This window comes from Mixophyes fleayi, chromosome 8 (genome assembly GCF_038048845.1).
Source record: "Mixophyes fleayi isolate aMixFle1 chromosome 8, aMixFle1.hap1, whole genome shotgun sequence".
Classification (NCBI taxonomy): Eukaryota; Metazoa; Chordata; class Amphibia; order Anura; family Limnodynastidae; genus Mixophyes; species Mixophyes fleayi.
Genome location: NC_134409.1, coordinates 111,319,683 through 111,338,848, shown reverse-complemented (window position 1 = coordinate 111,338,848; position 19,166 = coordinate 111,319,683). Strand labels below are relative to the sequence as shown.

The following is a 19,166-nucleotide window of genomic DNA, read 5'->3' as shown; positions in this document are numbered from 1 at the left end:
TATAATATATAGCATTAGAGACCAGGGCCATCTTAACAACATTATGGGCCCCTGGGTAAAGCAGTGCACCGGGGCCCCTAGATATAGATATAGATATATAGATGTATACAGATACAGATATAGATATAGATATATAGAGATAGAGATAGATAGATGTACTTGCTCAGTGACCCTTGAAGGTTTTTTTTGCAGGTTTTTTTCTTTTGCAGGATTATTTATTCTCATTAAGAGCCCTGCCTATGGGGCCCCCTTGCCCGTGGGGCCCCTGGGCAGCTGCCCATCATGCCCAATGGAAAAGATGGCTCTGTTAGAGACTGCATGACATAGAGAGATATAAACAGGGTTTTTATATGTTTTAGATTACAATTAAGGGTGAACTTGTTAATAAATATTTTAACCATGTATAACTGTATGATATCTTATTTTGTGCAGGTGGTCTATGTCACTGCTACCTTCCCCTATGTTATGCTGCTGATCCTACTGGTCCGTGGGGTCACTTTACCCGGAGCATCTCAGGGGATAAAATTCTACTTGTATCCTGATTTATCGCGACTCTCAGATCCACAAGTAAGACAATTACTTTTTTCATAGCTTGTAAACAATGGCCTGACATAACTCTGTTGTAGAAAAGTTGCTATTTCTGAGTGGTTGTTGTGTCTCTAAAACCTACTATTGTTTTCTCTTTCAAATCTACCACTTAGACTTTATTTTGATTTAGTGCTAACTTAGTGTACGATGCAGAGATACAATGCCTAATGTCTACTTTGCAGGAACAGAAGTGAAGTTACATGACTAGAAAGAAAACATTCTGGATTGTCATAAACATAAAGATATGTAACTTTCTTGTGGGATGCTATAGTATACATTCGTTATATTCGTTAGCCTGCAGTGTAGTGGAACATCCTTATTCCTGAAATGTCATGTGAGCTTGACACAATCTCCTTGAGCATACAACCTTTTCTAAACTTCAATAATGTCTATTGCTGTAACTCCAGAGCTCAGTTCAATCTCACAGAATCAGACTTGCTATCCAAGACACCAGGGTGGGGGGGGCGGGATGAGGTGGTGGAGAGCAACTAGGCACCCCCCTCCCTCAGTGGTAGGCTTCACTATCACAGTGTTTATAAAAGGGCTGCCAGTTGTTAGGTAAACTATCCCATACTTGCCAACTCTCCCGGAATGCCCGGGAGACTCCCGAAACTTGGGTCGATCTCATGGAGAGAGAGCTGGCAAATCTCCTGCATCCTACTACTGTCTTCCCAAAATGCAGCGATTTGCGGTGAATCGTGTCATTTTGGCCTCGCACCCAGCGACAAAACGCCATTTTTGTCGCAGGGGCGGGGCCAAATTGACGCAATTGCAGTGGCGGATCCAGGGGGGGCGATCGCCCCCCCTAGCAGACACTTGCTGCCGACGGCTGCACACTATGTGCAAGTCCGTCCAGCCATGACAGGCAGGGACAGTGTGCTGCCCGGCTGCTCTGATTGACACATCAGAGCAGCCGGGCAGCACACTGTCCCTGCCTGTCACGGCTGGACGGACCTGCACATAGTGTGCAGCCATCGGCAGCCTAAGATGTTAGAAAGGGGCGGGGCCTAAATCCCCCCCCCTAAATCGCCCCGGGTGCAGTAGTTTTCTAGATCCGCCCCTGCGTGATTGGCCCCGCGCTCGCCCCCTCCCGCCCTCCAGTCACGCCCATCTCCTGGAAAGGACTTCGTAAAAGTAGGCAAGTATGAACTATTCTCTACCATTGATCACCAACAAGATGCAATAGCAGGTTGTCTACTTGGCTTGATTCATGGGATATAGGCAAGGGATGTGATATCATATTTATAATAGTGGTGCATGTATGAAAACTCTTAGACATGTCTCTCTTGTGCGCAGGAAGCCCATCCATGATGTACATAAGTTGAATATAAAACAGATGGTATTTGCCAATGCCTGAAGGAATAAAGGTTCAGTTCAGACTACAGGCACTACATAATGGGAGCTGCATATGCTCAGTTTGAAAAGGGGCATGCAATGCTATCACCGTCTTAAAGAATATATTTTTCTGTACTAACCTGACATTCTATTCCAACTCTATTAAAATATATTTTTCTGTACTAGCCTAACATTCCATTGCAACTCTATTAAAATGGGATCTGATACAGATCAAAAACTGAAACTGCATTTATTACAACTGCTGTGAGCTCACCTGGTTCTATGTAATTCACCATCCATACAGTACTTTTGTGCACAGCAAGACTGCAAGCCCATCTGTCACTCTGTATCTGCTCTAATAGAGAAATGCCTTTTCCAAACATGTTAGCTTGCTGCAGTGAAAGAGAGAATAGTAGACACTTAATTTAGTATAGACTGATCAATTATTTCATATAAATTATTCACTTAGTAATATAAAGCCATTGATCCCCTCAATTTTATAATGATAATTTCATCTAAAACTAAAAAAAAATAGAAGTGGGTGCAAATAAGTAAGAAAACACTTTAGAAGCATCTCAATTTATTCATTTAAATGTTTTCTGCTTTTTTCAAAATTACTGCTTGAGTTAGCTCCGTTAATTTCTTAAATTAATTATGAGAGTCAAGGGACATATAATATTCAGACAAAAATTAAAAGGCAAAATCGAGATGAGAGAAACAATGGGTAGTTCTCTTAATTATTTAGATGTTGGATAATTCAGGGATTTCAAATTAACTTGCAAATAAAACCCAGGAAACTGATAGCATCTGTAAAATTACTTTAAATAGTTCACAACTTAGATAATTGATGTGTCTGCAGGTCTTCCTATAACAGGAGGGAATTGTCTGTGCAATGTACAATCAATGTTTTTGAGACACTACGATAAAGCACACAACAAAAAAGTGAGTTAAATAATGCATGGTTTTGGGTTTGGTCCTAGGTGATAAAGGGTTTGAGCAAGAGATAAAAAGTAGAACTATTGGTCCAGAGGCTTGAATTAATCATCAGAAAAACTGCAGATAATAAATATATTATTTATTATAAATTATAAATATATGTATAACTCCCTGCCCATTTGCTACCCTGTTGCATCCTAAACATCTCCCTCCTCCTATGAAGAGGTAGGTCCCTCCACCCTTGTCATCTCTCTTTGCTTCTCTAATCATCATCATCCTCATTTATTTATATAGTGCCACTAATTCCGTAGCTCTGTCCTGAGAACTCATTCACATCAGTCCCTGCCCCATTGGAGCTTACAATCTTATCCTGTAACACACACACTGAGAGAGACTAAGGGCAATTTAATACCAGTATATTTTCAGAGTGTGGGAGGAGACCGGAGCACCCGGAGGAAACCCATGCAAACACAGGGAGAACATACAAACTCCACACAGATAAAAGGCCATGGTAGGAAATTTAACTCATGACCCCAGTGCTGTGAGGCAGACGTGCTAACCACTAAGCCACCGTGCTGCCCCTGTCTCCTTATCATTATGTAGTTACTTTCTCTATTGTCTCTTGTATTGCTTTTTACTGATTCAATTGTTTATCTTGCCCTTTACTTATCTGTATTTACTTCTGTTTATTTTTTGGTGATTGTGTGGTGCTGGGGATTCTGTGGAGCAATATAAATAAAATATGATGATGATGATGATGATCATGCCCTAGAATAGTTAGTAAGCCACTGGGTCAAACAACAATTTGCATGCATGTGCTAATCTTCATATAGTGGTATCTTTTGATTTGAGTGACTTCTATATGCTATCTTGGCACGCTTTAAAATGTATATTGTTGCAAGAGTCAATAATATCAGTTTACAAATGCCATATCATGCACAGGAAAGGAGGTCTCCTTGCTCTTGGCAAAATACATTATAGAAGGCATGTGAAACCTCCATATTATCATTTGAATGCAGACGTGTTTTTTTGTTTTTTTAAACTTTTTATTTATAACAGCAGATATGTATAAAGCACAACAGTACATGTCATACATAGTGTCCAAGTACTCGGATTACAAAATACAAAGTTTACAGGTAAGAAAAGTAAAAAACTTATAGGAATAACATAAAAGATATGCGAATACTTTTCACATCTAAGTACAAACCGAGATGGAATTAGTTACAGATCTACAAAGTGAATGTTGAGATAGGAAATTAACCTAATTCTAATTGTACGTCATGCACCATTGGACATATCCAGCAAATATAACAAGCTGCCATGAGTTTTTATTTTTTTTGGGGAGGTACGGGGGGAAGGCAGGACAGGGAGGGAACAGAGGGGTATATGTGATCAGAGGGAACACAAAAAGAATAGGAGGAATAGAGTTTATAGAGAATGAAAAAAGATAAGAAGGAGAGATCAGCTAAGGCTTATGATAGACCTGGCATAGAGCTGTTGTTAAAGCTATACCAAGAATCCCATACTTTGTGAAACGCGGGAACTGTGTCATGGAGGAGGCTAGTCACATATTCCATGGATGCCGTGTGCCAAGTTCTTTTCATAACACCCTCTCTAGAAGGTTGTGAGGCTTTCTTCCATTCACTGGCTATTTGTAGCTTAGCTGCATTATAGATGTGTCGGATCAGCTTATCTGATGTTTCGGTGATGCCCTTGATAGGTTGGTTTAGGAGCACCGAAAGTGGATTCTTAGGCACATTAATTGAGGTAACCTGTCGAACCAATGTTATAACTTCGTCCTAGAATTTAGCTACCAAAGGGCAGTCCCACCAAATATGAAGGAAAGAGCCCACCGCCCCACAATCACGCCAACATAGATCTGAAGTTTGAGGAAAGATAGTATGGAGTTTCTCAGGGACAATATACCATCTGGTGTATACCTTGTATGCGTTTTCAGGAATAGCTGTATTAATAGATGACCTCGAGATTCTTTCACGAATGAGCGACCATCCCTCCTCGTCTAGGGTCACCCCAAGATCCTGTTCCCAAGCCTGCTCAAACGGTTCCTTAGGAGGGGATGAGAAGGACACGAGAGAACTATACAGGATTGAAATATAGCCTCGTTGACCCGGGCTATAGATACAGTGTCTCTCGAAGGGTGTTGGCAACCGCAGCCTAGATGAGTGGGTCTGGGCTTGAATAAAGCTTTTAATTTGCACATAATGGAAATAAAGGTTGCTTGGAAGGGCATGTCTCTCGCACAGATCTGTGAAAGAGCGTGGAGCATGCTCACCCATCAAATGAAAGAAACGGTCTAGCCCTGCCCTCCTCCAAGGGTAGGCAAAAGCATTAATACACCCTTGTGGAAAACGAGGGTGTCTCCACAGCTGGGTGAGAGGCGAAGGGTATGGGGCTAATGTATATTTTTTGTTCAGTTTGTCCCATACCTCCAGCGTAAAATGAATGGAGGGCGTACTGAGGGCTGAGGCTGGTCTGACACTCCTAGGGATCCAAGGTAAAAAGCGAACTCCTATATCTGGAGACAACAAATCTTCAATATCCACCCACCCCTTGGTTCCCAGTGGTGAGAGCCAAGAGATGAGATGAGTCAATTGTGTAGCTTGGAAATATTTGTCAAACAGGGGAAGGCCCAGGCCACCATTGTATTTAGATTTAGCTAGACAAAGTTTACTACGTCTGGGTCTTTTACCCTGCCACACAAACTCACTACATATAGATTGAATAGAGCTCAAGAAAGAGTCAGGGACTTTAACCGGAAGGGTCTGAAATAAATATAAAAGTCTGGGTAAGACATTCATTTTGATGGCATTGATCCTTCCGAACCACGAGATGTAAAGAGGACCCCAGGTCAGTAAGTCGTGTTTTATTGTGGACAACAAAGGGGGGTAATTAGCCTGAAACAAAGTTTCGTAGGAGCTTGTTATATAGACACCCAGATATCGGATTGCTCTGGGGCGCCACTGAAACTCAAAATTAAGCTCTAAGACTTTCTTTATATGAGGTGAAAGATGTAGCGCAAGCGCTTCTGATTTGGAGTTGTTCACTTTATATCCCGAGAGGAAACCGAAATTTTGCAGTTCCGCGAATAAATTAGGAAGGGAGGTTTGAGGTGATGATAATGTGAGAAGGACATCATCTGCAAACAGCGATATCTTATATTGTCTACTCTTGACCTGGACTCCCCTCACATCCGGGTTCAGTCGAATCCGAGCAGCAAGTGGTTCAATACATAGTGCATAGATAAGAGGGGAGAGAGGGCAACCTTGTCTCGTCCCATTCTCAATGCCAAACACGGAAGAGCTCAAACCATTTGTCGACACTGAGGAGGATGGGCTATGATATAAGGCTTGAATACCTTGAAGGAAATTGCCAAAGAATCCAAAAGATTGGAGGGTTTGAAACATAAATGACCAGGAGAGCCTATCGAAGGCTTTCTCTGCGTCTAGTGCCACAAAAGGAAGTTTGGTTTGATTTATGTAAGATATCAAATCTATGGTTCTCCTAGTATTATCTAGAGACTGTCTGTTTGGGACAAATCCAACTTGGTATGAGTCTATAAGGTGCGGCAGATGGTTGTTCAATCTATTCGCCAGAATTTTGGCGAATAGCTTAATATCCGCGTTTAGCAACGAGATGGGCAGATAGTTAGCACAAACTGTGGGGTCCTTATTAGGTTTGGGTATTACTATAATATTGGAGCGTGTGGTGTCTCTGTGAAACTGCTCCCCCCGTAGGATTGAATTGAAAATAGTGAGTAGGTGCGGGGACAAAATCTGCTTAAAAGTTTTATAGTAAGAGGTGGTGAATCCATCAGGACCAGGGGCTTTGGAAGTCTTTTGGGATTTAAGAGCTCCCTGAAGCTCCTCCTCACTGATGTCTTCGTTTAGTTTGGAAGCTATGTTCTTGTCTAGCTTTGGAAGGTGACATGTCTTTAGGAATTGTTGGATAATAGACGGTAAGGGGGGTACCAGGGCGCCCTTTTTTTATTCAAATTATATAGAGATTTATAGTATCTGTAAAAAGAGTCGTTGATGACGTTCGGGTCGTAACTCAACATACCCTTTTTGTCTCTCACTGCCATTATTGCTTGTGCCGCTCGTTTTGCCCTCAATTTGTTTGCTAACATAGTGTCAGATTTGTTACTTTTCTCATAAAATTTTTGATTGAGCCAACGGAGGGCTCTCTCGGTCTTTTCCGCTAACAAAGATTGAGTTTCACCTCTAATGGAGAGGATTTGCTTATAAACTAGTTTTGAATGACTTTGTTTGTGAGTACCCTCGAGCTGTTGCAACTGGGCAGTAAGAGAGTTTAGTCTCAAGGTTTGTTGCCTTTTACGAAACGAGGCGAACTTGATAATGGCCACTCTGATGACTGATTGCAGACGTGTTTTTTTGTATTTACATAGGATGAGATTTACAAGTTGGACATTTTCAACCCACCCTTAGAATTCCCGGTATTATAACATATGCTTTACTTGTCAGTAATGTTTCCATCCGTTGTTTGATCCGTGGAATAATAATATATACTGTATATTGAATGTAATATAGCTTTATCTTCCCCAGAAAGGGTTTAATAATGACAGTTATAAACTGGCACTTCTTGTGTATTACCCCTATTTTATTATAAATGACTGCCTTGTGTAGATTATATTTTATTGAGGAACAGGCATATTCATAATGATTCCGTTGACATTTAGTGTGTTTCTGTTGAGTAGAACAACATAATATGAAGTGTGAGAACTCATTATCATCGATCACTGTGACAGTTTCACTGTAGCTGTGTAGATGTGATTTGTATCCTATATCCAGCTTAGATTACATAATACATTGATTTAACCATGACATAAAGATTATGCTAAAATCTTCTGAATGTGATAAGGTTTTTCTGAACCTATTACAGTACCTCTAGGTTTAGAGTATGTGTGCATGTTTGGATGAATATTGGTATGCAAATTCTCATTTAAAGTGTATTAGTTACTAATGCACAGTGGATGCAACAATTTTATGAGCTGATCCAATATTAATGAGACTTTAAAAAAAATGTATTAAAGATCTCAATAGGAATCAGTGACATCATTAAGGCTTGAGCATATCACCCAACATTTGAAGTTAGGGAGTATGGACAGGGAAGGTGCAAAAAAGGGGTGTGATCATGGCACACTGAGGACATGTTTGTGTCACAATGGGGAATATCTCACCCCCTCCCCTAAAAAATACTATTTTGTCATGCACACTAGTGGCAGGTGGCAGGACACACATCTTTACGGTCCCAGCAGCCAGGACAATAGTCCTAACTGTTGGGGCGGCAGAACAGTTCTCTAGAACTGGGTCTGTGTCAACAAAATTGGGACATGAGACACAAAGCGCGACACTGTTTATTAGTGAAGTGTTAACCACCCAATAAAAAAACAACTTAAGTGTTTGCACTAAAGCTTGTGTAAAGTGAACATGAAGTTGACTGGTACAAAGTGCTTTGGAGAGATGACCATAAGTCAATAACTACCTGTCCTGAAAAAAAAATCACTACTTCAGTGGCCCCATCAACGTTCTAAATCCCATTGTGCATTTGTGGGGAGAGCTAGACAAATCAAACAGGGGTTCAGCAACAAATATTCACTTATCCAGGGCTTGCGTACAGAATTGTCTAAAATTCTACAGGAACAGCTTGAAGGACTGTCTGCATATTATAAGGCTGCTCTCATGAGCAACATGTGTCAAAATATTTATGATCAGAAAACCTGGAGTGTGTGAGCCCATTTGCTTTCATTAATGTGTTTCTTGTTTATTTGGCACATTATAAAAATAGAAGGAAAATATAAACACTTTATCCAAAAATCATTACTACTGTATTTAGTATCTGTCAAATAAATGAAGGGGGTATTTCTGGAGCTGCACTAGTTATGTGAAGGAAATATAGGGTGGGTTCATAGTTGTTTGAAATGTTGGAAGTATTTCTGTTCATATTCTTTGTGTTCCAAATGAATAACTCCAATTTACTTGTAATATACAGTGTGTACAATTTTTACATTTATATATCCATGGCTTATACATTGTGATGTTGGAATAACTAGGTCTTTCTGCTAATAATATAAAAAAATAACAAGTGGTACTAGTGGCTATGATATATAGTTTTTTCTTATATAGATCTTGGCTCTGCTATGGGGTTGATAGTAACATTAGAAGATCTGAAATTAATATGTAATTTAAGAGGGCTATGGGGTTGTCTGTATTGACAAATGACTACTCTTTTTTTGTATTTATTAAAATTTCACTGTTGTAGTGATCTCAGCTCAGAGTGACTCAGAAACTTAAAAGAAACCACATTTGAGGGTCTGGGAAGTGGTTATTGGGCAGTCTAGAACTTATAAAGGGTCTAATTGAGCCCTCTGTGAGCTTGGCACACACCCTTAGTTGGCAACACCTACTATTGCTGAGAGGGAAGGGGAAAGGGGCGCAAGTATTCTCTCTAAAATGCCTAGTTGCCACTCTGATGGACTGACTTACCTCAATTAAAGAAACTTAGGCTGCGCTGCTACGATTATCTGTATCCATAGAAGAGGGTGTACATCTCTCTGCTTGTCTATGTTTTAAGATTTAGTATATTATATGTTAACAGGTGCTGTGAGAGTGGTGAAGATATTTTGTTTCAGCCAGGGTATGTAACTAAAGAAGTAACATTCAGATGCCGCCCTCCCACAAAAACATTCTATTTCCCCATCTGCCTCCCCACTCCCAGTAGAGGTAGATATTATTAAAGTAATTCTATCATTTTCAAATAAGCATTGCATAGGCGATTGTATTGTGTTTCCAATGCACAAAGTGATTTATTTTAGCAGATGTAAATAGTTAACACTTCAATACATTATTATATTAAGATACATTACAGTATAGCCAATACCAAAAGATACATACATACCGCTGCGCTAACCACGGGCACCAGTGGACAACAGTTCACCCTTGAATACTGTGATCAGAGTAGACTGAGAATGGTGGGGGTGCAGCTATGATTATATATACAGTTAGTGTTACAGAGTGAACAATAGAAATGACGTGGCTTGCTTCTATAGGTCCAGACATCAGATGGGTCCAGGGTAAACAGGTCATAGGCTGGTTCAATCTAAGGAATCCAAAGGTAGGGGTCATCTCTCCAGGGGATGAGCTCTGTTCTTCCCGCCTGACTCTCCAGTTACAATTAGTCTATTAGCATTTAATGGTCAGTATCATATTAAAGGTTTATTCCCTAACATCAATAACTAGAGTATGCAATGTGCGATCTCTTCACCGAATGCACCGGACAGCTGCTGGTGAAAAGGGGTTTAATATGATACTAGACATGACAACTTTCTTATAACCTGAATCATAAATAACACTGAAGTGTACATATAATCATATTATATAAACTAATAATAAACTAAATACTATCTGCTCATAAATGACTGTGTAAAGGAACCAATATGAATTACATAAATAACTAAATGTTGCAATGCGAGTGTGTAAGTGCGTATTTTACCTTGCGATCGCCGTATGCCACATGTAACGTGGCATACTGAGTGCAATCGACCAAATAAAACAATATTAACCAATATACTTTCATTCATCCAATTATACGACTTCGACAGTTCCACCCTTTGATAGTATAATAAACTATCACCTTAAAGATGTTATATGCAGGATCTCAGTACCACATTTCATTGCTATGTAATGTAAGTCCCCCTTGGTGCATGAAAACAAGTTATCATAAGAGAGAGTCTCAATCCTCAAAACGATTTCTTCTTTTACTATAGACCGTACATTTCTGGAACTTGGAGATAACCTTTTGTATGCCCTTCAAGGGTGCAATAAAACACTTAACACATTATTTGGAAAGGTACAAAATACAATAGAACATGTATCAGCTATACAGAATACTCTTCTACAGTTCTTCAAGTTTAACAGGTTCATCTGTCCGACGCATGTCTTTAAGCTCAGAATACATTTAAACACTTCATGTTCATCAATAGCATCATCCTATGTCTATCAATAATGTCATATACAACCTCCTTCAGCTTGCGTTAATATACACACTTCTAATAATGTCATCAGTTCTTTTCATCAACACTTGTGGGCATGCTATTGTCTGTTCATTCTTCCCAGTCTCCCAATACTCAGATTTTAACAGTGATCACCTTGTAAACTATTAGGAGAGTCCAGACTAAGGGACCTAGGTGTTGTACTTTTCCCCTAGTGACCTCTCACCCATAATTCGGGTACCTCAAGAATATTTAGTGGAAAGAGAACTAGTCCTACTTGATATAATCACTGAGACACGGGAGGGCACGCCCAGCGCTTTGTTTGGTCTAAAACCTTACCCTCCCAAGAATGATAATCATTCTCAAGGATGCCTGCTGAAGTCCGAATATTACTGGACTGGCATCGCTGGGTGTACCTCTTTTTTTTAACTATGCGGTCAGCGTACTTATGGACGTAATGCTACTCAGACAATAGCCCCTCGCACTTTCTCCAAGTTTCAAGGTTTCCAAATTTTCCTTTACCCCTGAATTGAATAGAGTAATTGGCTGGAACAATTATGCTACTAACTTCTCCTTCATCCCCAATACCTCATTATCATTACCTGAACCAGTCTCTGTCACCTGCCTATAATTAAAAGAATTGACCGCCCTGTGAAGACAATGAAATGAAAGAAACACAGAACAGGGAAACTACAACTTCATGATGGACAACTGTCTTAGCCTTTGGCTCAGGTGCTATTAACTGCATTCGAGGTCTTCCAGAACAGATTCATGAGTGCCCTTGGACCCTTCTCTGAGTGTTGGCTCCTCTGCAGTGGGTGGAATGGGCACCAGTGTGTCTCTGCTACCCTTGAAGCCGTGAGGCTGGTAGCCTACACCTGGTACCTGTCTGTCAAATTACCTGAGCCTAAGAAATTACTGTTCCACAACTTACTCTCCCAATCCAACATCCTGACAGTTAGTGTGACTTTTCCGGAAACAGTGTTTTGGACGTTTTCGGTTGCTGTCTCACCATTTACCTTCCCTCTCAAGGTCTAAACTAGTCTCTCAGTTACAATCTCATCTCAAGAGGGGTCAATAACATCTCAAAAATCGACAGGTTAAGAGGCTGCCCAGGAGTGACCTTTTGGTAGCGGGTAAGGACTAGTGGCCTGAAGCTGTCAGTCACTTCAATCAAGTTCCAACTCTTATTCTATTCAATTCGTTCTACCGAGTACCGTTACTTTATGTTCACAATGGTTTGTGGCTAATCGAAAATATGTGATTTGTTACCACTACTCATACATTATACATCTATTATCAATAACATGAATACCCCTATCACCTATTATAACTCTAGGGCTATCACATTGAATAACAAAAGCTTTGAGTATGACACAGTAATACATTAGACACATCTCAATACACCTTTACCTAGACATATTTTATCGGTACATCAGTGTATACTTGAGGATCCTGCAAGGTGGTAATTGGATGACGTGGATTTGTTTCACCTGGAGAAATTCTTCCGGTAACCCAAATCTCCATATATTAACCAATATGTTTATGTGTGCATGTGTGTGTGTGTTCAAATTTTAAAACAAAAACAATACAACAAAAAACAAAACAAAACATAGATTTGTCAGCTGTCACATAAAACCCTGCTGTCTATTTGACAGCTATGTTCGCCCTGGTGTGACAGCCGTGTATGGTCGTGTGTGTAAGTGTGGACTTTACTAGCAGCTACTTCAGTTGGTAACTGTGTCATTGTGTAAAGTCCTCTATGTAGTGTCCTACTTATGTGCTGGCATTGATATAAAAAAGATTTTTCAGTCAACTCAACGTCGCACCCTAGACTAGAAAAATGCTGAAGACCAACGTATATATCAATCGATTTTTCCCTCTGCCAACTCACATGACATTCTCAGTACCTCACATTCAGCTACTTGACTAAGTGAGAAAGACAAAGGGGTCTATTTCTATAACACTTTCTTCAAATATAACAGTACCCAGTACATGTCTGTCTAACAGTGAAAAAATATAAAACACAAAAACTCTACATTTTCTAGGGTTTCACATTATGTCGTATCTTGTGGCAAAAATCCTACTCCAATGTTCTACACAGAGATGCATATCTGTACACCTAACCTCCAGCAATCGCCTCCTATCCACCCTTTGTGCATACATATAAAGGCACATTTTTGTACAGGAGGCACACAACACAAAAAAACAAAACAGATATGCAATCAATAAAAACATGACTTGTATTTCCTCACAAAAAAACTTTCTGCTTAAAATTAGCAGCTTCTATACACATAACACCAAACCCCTGATTGTTTCTGTAACTCATGTCAATCTAATGTGTGTATCCCTGAATTTGTTTTATGTAAAAAATATGTCTTAGCCCCATTGATGAGACTGTGTCTGTCTTTTTTTTTATCTCTACCAGAGCAGAGAGAGAGAGAGAGAGAGAGAGAGAGAGATACTAGCATAGATGTAAAGAATGAGAAATATGAAAGCAATGAATAATAGGAATGCAAAGATTTTAATACAAGGGTTTGAAAACAAATATACATGCAGAAAGGGAGATTTTACAGCAAACATGACAGCTGGATTGGACTCTATGGGAAACTGACTGTATTCATTCCACTAATCCCCTTACCTATTTGCTAAACTATAACCCCTCCCCATACTTGACATGGGGGTCTTACGTCAACCGTGCAATCCAGTGTCGTCCGTCATTTGTTCATTAAGAACTCGGTATCACATTAACTACATACCTTTTCAACGGACTTTCTGACTTATGACAGAGAAATGTAAAAATTAACTCTTGATGACTCATCTGAGATACATAAAACGATATTTTGGAGCAAAGTATGTATATACTTCATTTTTGGATAATGATTCTCAGCCAAACAAATTATCATGAGTCACTGCAGTCTAAAACAAAGAGTGTTCCAATGATCCATTGTTAATAAGTCTTTCAAGAGTAATTCTTCTATTTCTCTATCCCACCCCTTTGAACACTAAGGGCTAGATTTACTAAGCTGCGGGTTTGAAAAAGTGGGGATGTTGCCTATAGCAACCAATCAGATTCTAGCTTTCATTTATTTAGTACTTTCTACAAAATGACAGCTAGAATCTGATTGGTTGCTATGGGCAACATCCCCACTTTTTTAAACCCGCAGCTTAGTAAATCTAGCTCTAAGTCTATATTTCGTTTGTGTACCCTTTATCTGTGAGAAGAAAAACAAGATAGTTATCTTGAAACAGCAGACAAAACAAACATTTCCATTCTTTTCCCTCGGCCAGCGATTAGGAAAACAAGCATTTGACAACATAAAACAAACAAGCAAAATCAACAAAGATTACTTTTTAAATCAGTTACCTGCACACTAATACTTACTACAGTTTAACATTTACCACGCCTGGTTGTAGGACTATAGGTGTGACCTGACTCCTAGCATTGACTTTTGCTTTCCCGCGCAGCATTTGCTGCTATAACATGCGCGGGCAGGTGTGAGTCTTCTAATCTATGTGAATTCCTCCTTGGAGGATATCTACGTGACCCACCCCTATGTGTATTGTGTCTTTCCTTTTTACAATTTCGTCTAATATGTCCTTCTTCTCTGCAATTGTAACATCTCAATATTCTAGGTTTCCTGTTCTGTGGGTTGTATGCTGGTGGTCGTGTGTGCAGTCCCTCTAGTGTTGGGATACTTACCGTCATTACCCTATCACTTAGTGTATTTTTCTGTTTATTTATTCTTCTATCATGTCCTATAGCTGACTCCCTGAGAGCACTTACAGTGATTTTCTTTCCAGTATGGTAATGAAGTTTGCACCCTTCTTTTCAAGTTTTCCCTGAGGCCATCCATTAGAACTGTAACAGCAACCTCCCTGTAGTGTACATTATCCTTTATGTCTGATACCCCAGTATATTTGGCCATCGCTATTAGAGGCCTGCAAAAATAGTCTGCTGCATTTTCACTGTCCTTTTGTTTGATAGTAAAAAAATTTACTCCAGTCCACTATCACTGGAAAATATATAGCCAAATGTGTGATTATATGTCTAATATTGTCCTGATTATCATCCTCGGTTAAGGATTCATCCTCCTACAACATACAATCCTTAATGAATTTTTGTATATCAATATAGAGAGGAAGACAGGCTCTAAGCACCATTCGTCACTCTTTATTAGTAGGCTCATGTGCATTACCTAAATGTCTAATAAATTTCTGACTCTTGGCCAAATCTTTTCTAGGATCAGGGAAATCAGGCATAATTGAAAACATTTCAGACCTAGTCCATGAATCATGTGTTACTACATGTTTTAAGGGAACTTCACCATCCTTGTTCACCTTCCCATTGGGAACTGCTGTTGTGCGAACCAGATGTAAGCCTACCAAATCACTATGTTCTGAACTTGTTGCTGAAATTGCTGCTGCAGTACATTGGATGTCTCCCCCTGTAATAACCTTTACATTATTCTCACCACTTCCAGCCGTTGCCCCTGCTGATGGGATCGTTCCTTTTCTTTGTACTGAAACGTTACTTTTAACATTACTTAAAACAACATACAAGTTACTAGTTACAGTTTTCACATTTTTGGTATTGGCTGTACTTTCCGCCCCGACCGAATTTGTCAGGGGCGTGTTTGCGCTCAGTTCTCCACGCTTTGCAACGCACACTTCCGGAACGCTCATTTCCGGCACGCTGATTTCCGCTGTGCGCGCACTTTTCACCACACTTACTTCCGCAGTGCCTTCGCTGCTCTGCCACGTGTTACCTTCCATTTGCCACAACTTTAAGCAATCATCATGTTTATTTCTCACTTTCCTTGACTCAATCAACCACACTTTATGTTTTAAGTTATTTAGTACCTCTGCATTAAAACTCCCTATTGTTGGAAAAGGCCTAACACAATCTTTGGTCATCTTGACCCCCGTGTCGCAATAAGCCGTTGCGTATGCACCATATTTCTTACACCTACGAAACCTTGCTGAATCAATAAGGCCTTCCTTAGGCAGTACACTGGCCATCTCTAGCGTATGTTTATCACCTATTTGGAACAATACCCTTTATGCGGCCCACCGATAACACTGCAGTACTCTGTCCCTTCCAGCAAACAATGCCCTTTATTATAAACACTCTACCGCTAGAGATCTCTTACTGGCCGTGGACGTATTTGCTAAAGCCGCGTCCACTCGTTTCCTCTCGTACCAAACGAGGACCCCTAACACAGAAAATATCACTGTGGGACCCAAGGGCTATCAGCTCCTCGATACCCTGGCTAAACCACAAAAATTTGTTGAGTTTATTACAACTGGTAGCACAAAATCGATACAATCAACCAGCCTTTCCAATGTAATTCCTCCCCGCTGCCTTCCAAAGTCACAATCACGGCTTTCCTTGCCGTGTGGTCTGATCGCAACGCTTACAAATACTAACTATAAATAAACGTTGCAATTGCTATTGGGAGCGCACGCGAAAACTTCCTTTGTTTTCGCTCTCGGTATACCTGCCCCATATATCGTCCTTCATTTGGGCATCCTGCCTCGTCAGACAGCAACTGAGCACCTCAACAATAAACAGTGTATCTATGTTACAAAATCACACACTATACACCTTTTCTGCGCAGAAAATCAAAAGTTCCCAACAATAGTAATAATGTCTCAGAGGCTTTCACAAGTAATTATACTATGCATATATAATAACTATCAAAACGATTGTTTAACCACGTGGCAATATTACCGGAAGTACACATACGCAAGGCAGGAAGTACACATACCCTATGCAATGCAATACCCTTTAAAACGTAAAATGACAATAAAAAGAAACATTTTTCTTTCTTGTCCCTAGATTTAAATTAGCGTACCTTCAGACTATGCAACAACGGACATTCGGTTTCGCAACACAAAGTGAACCACAGGTCTTTAACACATTGCGTTCCTTCCCGTGTGAGACGCGTCTGTCAATCCACCCTTTGTTGAGGAACCGAAAACCGTAGGCGTTGCATACCTGCCGATAACGTAACCTCCAACTCAGAGCCCCAAATTATTAAAGTAATTCTATCGTTTTCAAATAAGCATTGCATAGGCGATTGTATTGTGTTTCCAACGCACAAAGTGATTTATTTTAGCAGATGTAAATAGTTAACAATTCAATACATTATTATATTAAGATACAGTACAGTACAGCCAATACCAAAAGATAAATACATACCACTGCGCTAACCATGGGCACCAGTGAACAGTAGTTCACCCTTGAATACTGTGATCAGAGTAGACTGAGACTGGTGGGGGTGCAGCTATGATTATATATACAGTCAGTGTTACAGAGTGAACAATAGAGATGACGTGGCTTGCTTCTATAGGTCCAGACATCAGATGGGTCCAGGGTAAACAGGTCATAGGCTGGTTCAATCTAAGGAATCCAAAGGTGGGGGTCAACTCTCCAGGGGATGAGCTCTGTTCTTCCCACCTGACTCTCCAGTTACAATTAGTCTATTAGCATTTAATGGTCAGTATCATATTAAAGGTTTATTCCCTAACATCAATAACTAGAGTATGCAATGTGCGATCTCTTCGTCGAATGCACCGGACAGCTCCTGGTGAAAAGGGGTTTAATATGATACTAGACATTACACCTTTCTTATAACATGAATCTTAAATAACACTGAAGTGTACATATAATCATATTATATAAACTAATAATAAACTAAATACTATCTGCTCATAAATGACTGTGTAACGGAACCAATATAAATATGAATTACATAAATAACTAAATGTTGCAATGCGAGTGTGTAAGTGCGTATTTTACCTTGCGATCGCCGTATGTCACATGTAGCGTGGCATACTGAGTGCAATCGACCAAATAAAACAATATTAACCAATATACTTTCGTTCATCCAATTATACGACGTCTACAATATTTATAATGGAAGTTGCTGCTCCTTCACTGTAAACAGCCAAAGCCCAGCTGCCACTGAAGTAACCTTACCTCAGTAACAGCTTTACTATGGTGGTTTCATTATACACTGTGCCAGCTGGCTGTCAGCTAAATACCTGCCACTATCCATACGCTGTTCACTTCAACTGGGCTGCAGCTGTTCATAAAGCAAGAGTCCAGTATGTCTGTTAGCAAAATATTAAACAGCTAATAACAATGTATAAAGGCAACGAGATGCAAAAAATAACTAGTAACTCACATAGTACATTACTTCCACCAGGGTACGATATTGAACTAAAGGTCATGATAGTACAATAATAGAGGAAGCAATGCAAAAATATAACAACCGCCTCGCACATACATAGGAGCATTCCAATATTTCACTTTTGGAAACCACTTTTGCGGGATTGTGGGACTAGCTGCCAATGTCCGTGGTAGAAACAGTAAAAATGTCACGTTAAAGTCCTGCATACTACCACTTTAGAATCATTATATTAAATGTTTCCTGATTCTACTAAAATACTTCTTCTAGCCTGATTTATTTAAGAAATGAATCGTGACAGTGAGGGCAAATCAGGACAATCTTTATTAGATGTATTACTTTTTGGGATTGGATATTTTTATTGCATGGGTATTTATGCATTTATAAATGTGCTTATCTGTCTTAAAGACTGTCTCATTGAATGTTTAGGTTTACAGCCCTTTTATGGGCAGAAAGTGGCTCGGTGGCCAATCACTAACCAGGAAATGCCACTTCTGCAGCCTCTTGAACTTGATTTAAATATCTTAACCTGCTATGTTAATGTTCAATAGGAACGTTTAGCTAGGAAGATCATAATGTTGGGTGCTTTTATTTGCAATTTGTAATGTACGCTTAGTTAATGGAGGTTTCAGATGTTCAAAGAATATGGCAGCATCCAACTTGATGTTACAATGTTACAATTTGATCAATCGATTCTAATGGGAATCACAAAGCACAGAGAGAATCATTAACCCCTTGCTTGATTTTATACAATTAGTTTCCTTTGTAATTTATATTTTAGTGAAAAATCAAAGGAAGGGGGGGCACCCACACATTAAAGTTCTAATTTATAAAAGAGAGAAAGATATGCACCTAATTATTAGGATTGATTGGTCTTGGTGCAATACATTCCAATAAAATATGATACTACCAATAAAATAGGATACAATTTTTTATTTGACCATGACCAATCAATCCTTTTTTTTTTCATTGAGTGTTTCAATTATACACATCTTTCTCTCCCTTCTATTTGTATAAATTGATTCAATCTGACTAGAATTCAATTCAGATATTATTATTATTATTATTATTATTATTATTAT

General features: G+C 39.5%; 1 protein-coding gene across 1 annotated transcript in view; it reads left to right on the top strand.

Moving 5' to 3' along the window:
- SLC6A11 (solute carrier family 6 member 11) overlaps positions 1-19,166 on the top strand; it is a 155,304-nt gene that overhangs the window by 103,459 nt on the left and 32,679 nt on the right. The window contains exon 7 of the mRNA XM_075183181.1: positions 433-567. Within this exon, the coding sequence (XP_075039282.1) occupies positions 433-567 (135 nt within the window). The remainder of the gene's footprint in view (positions 1-432; positions 568-19,166) is intronic.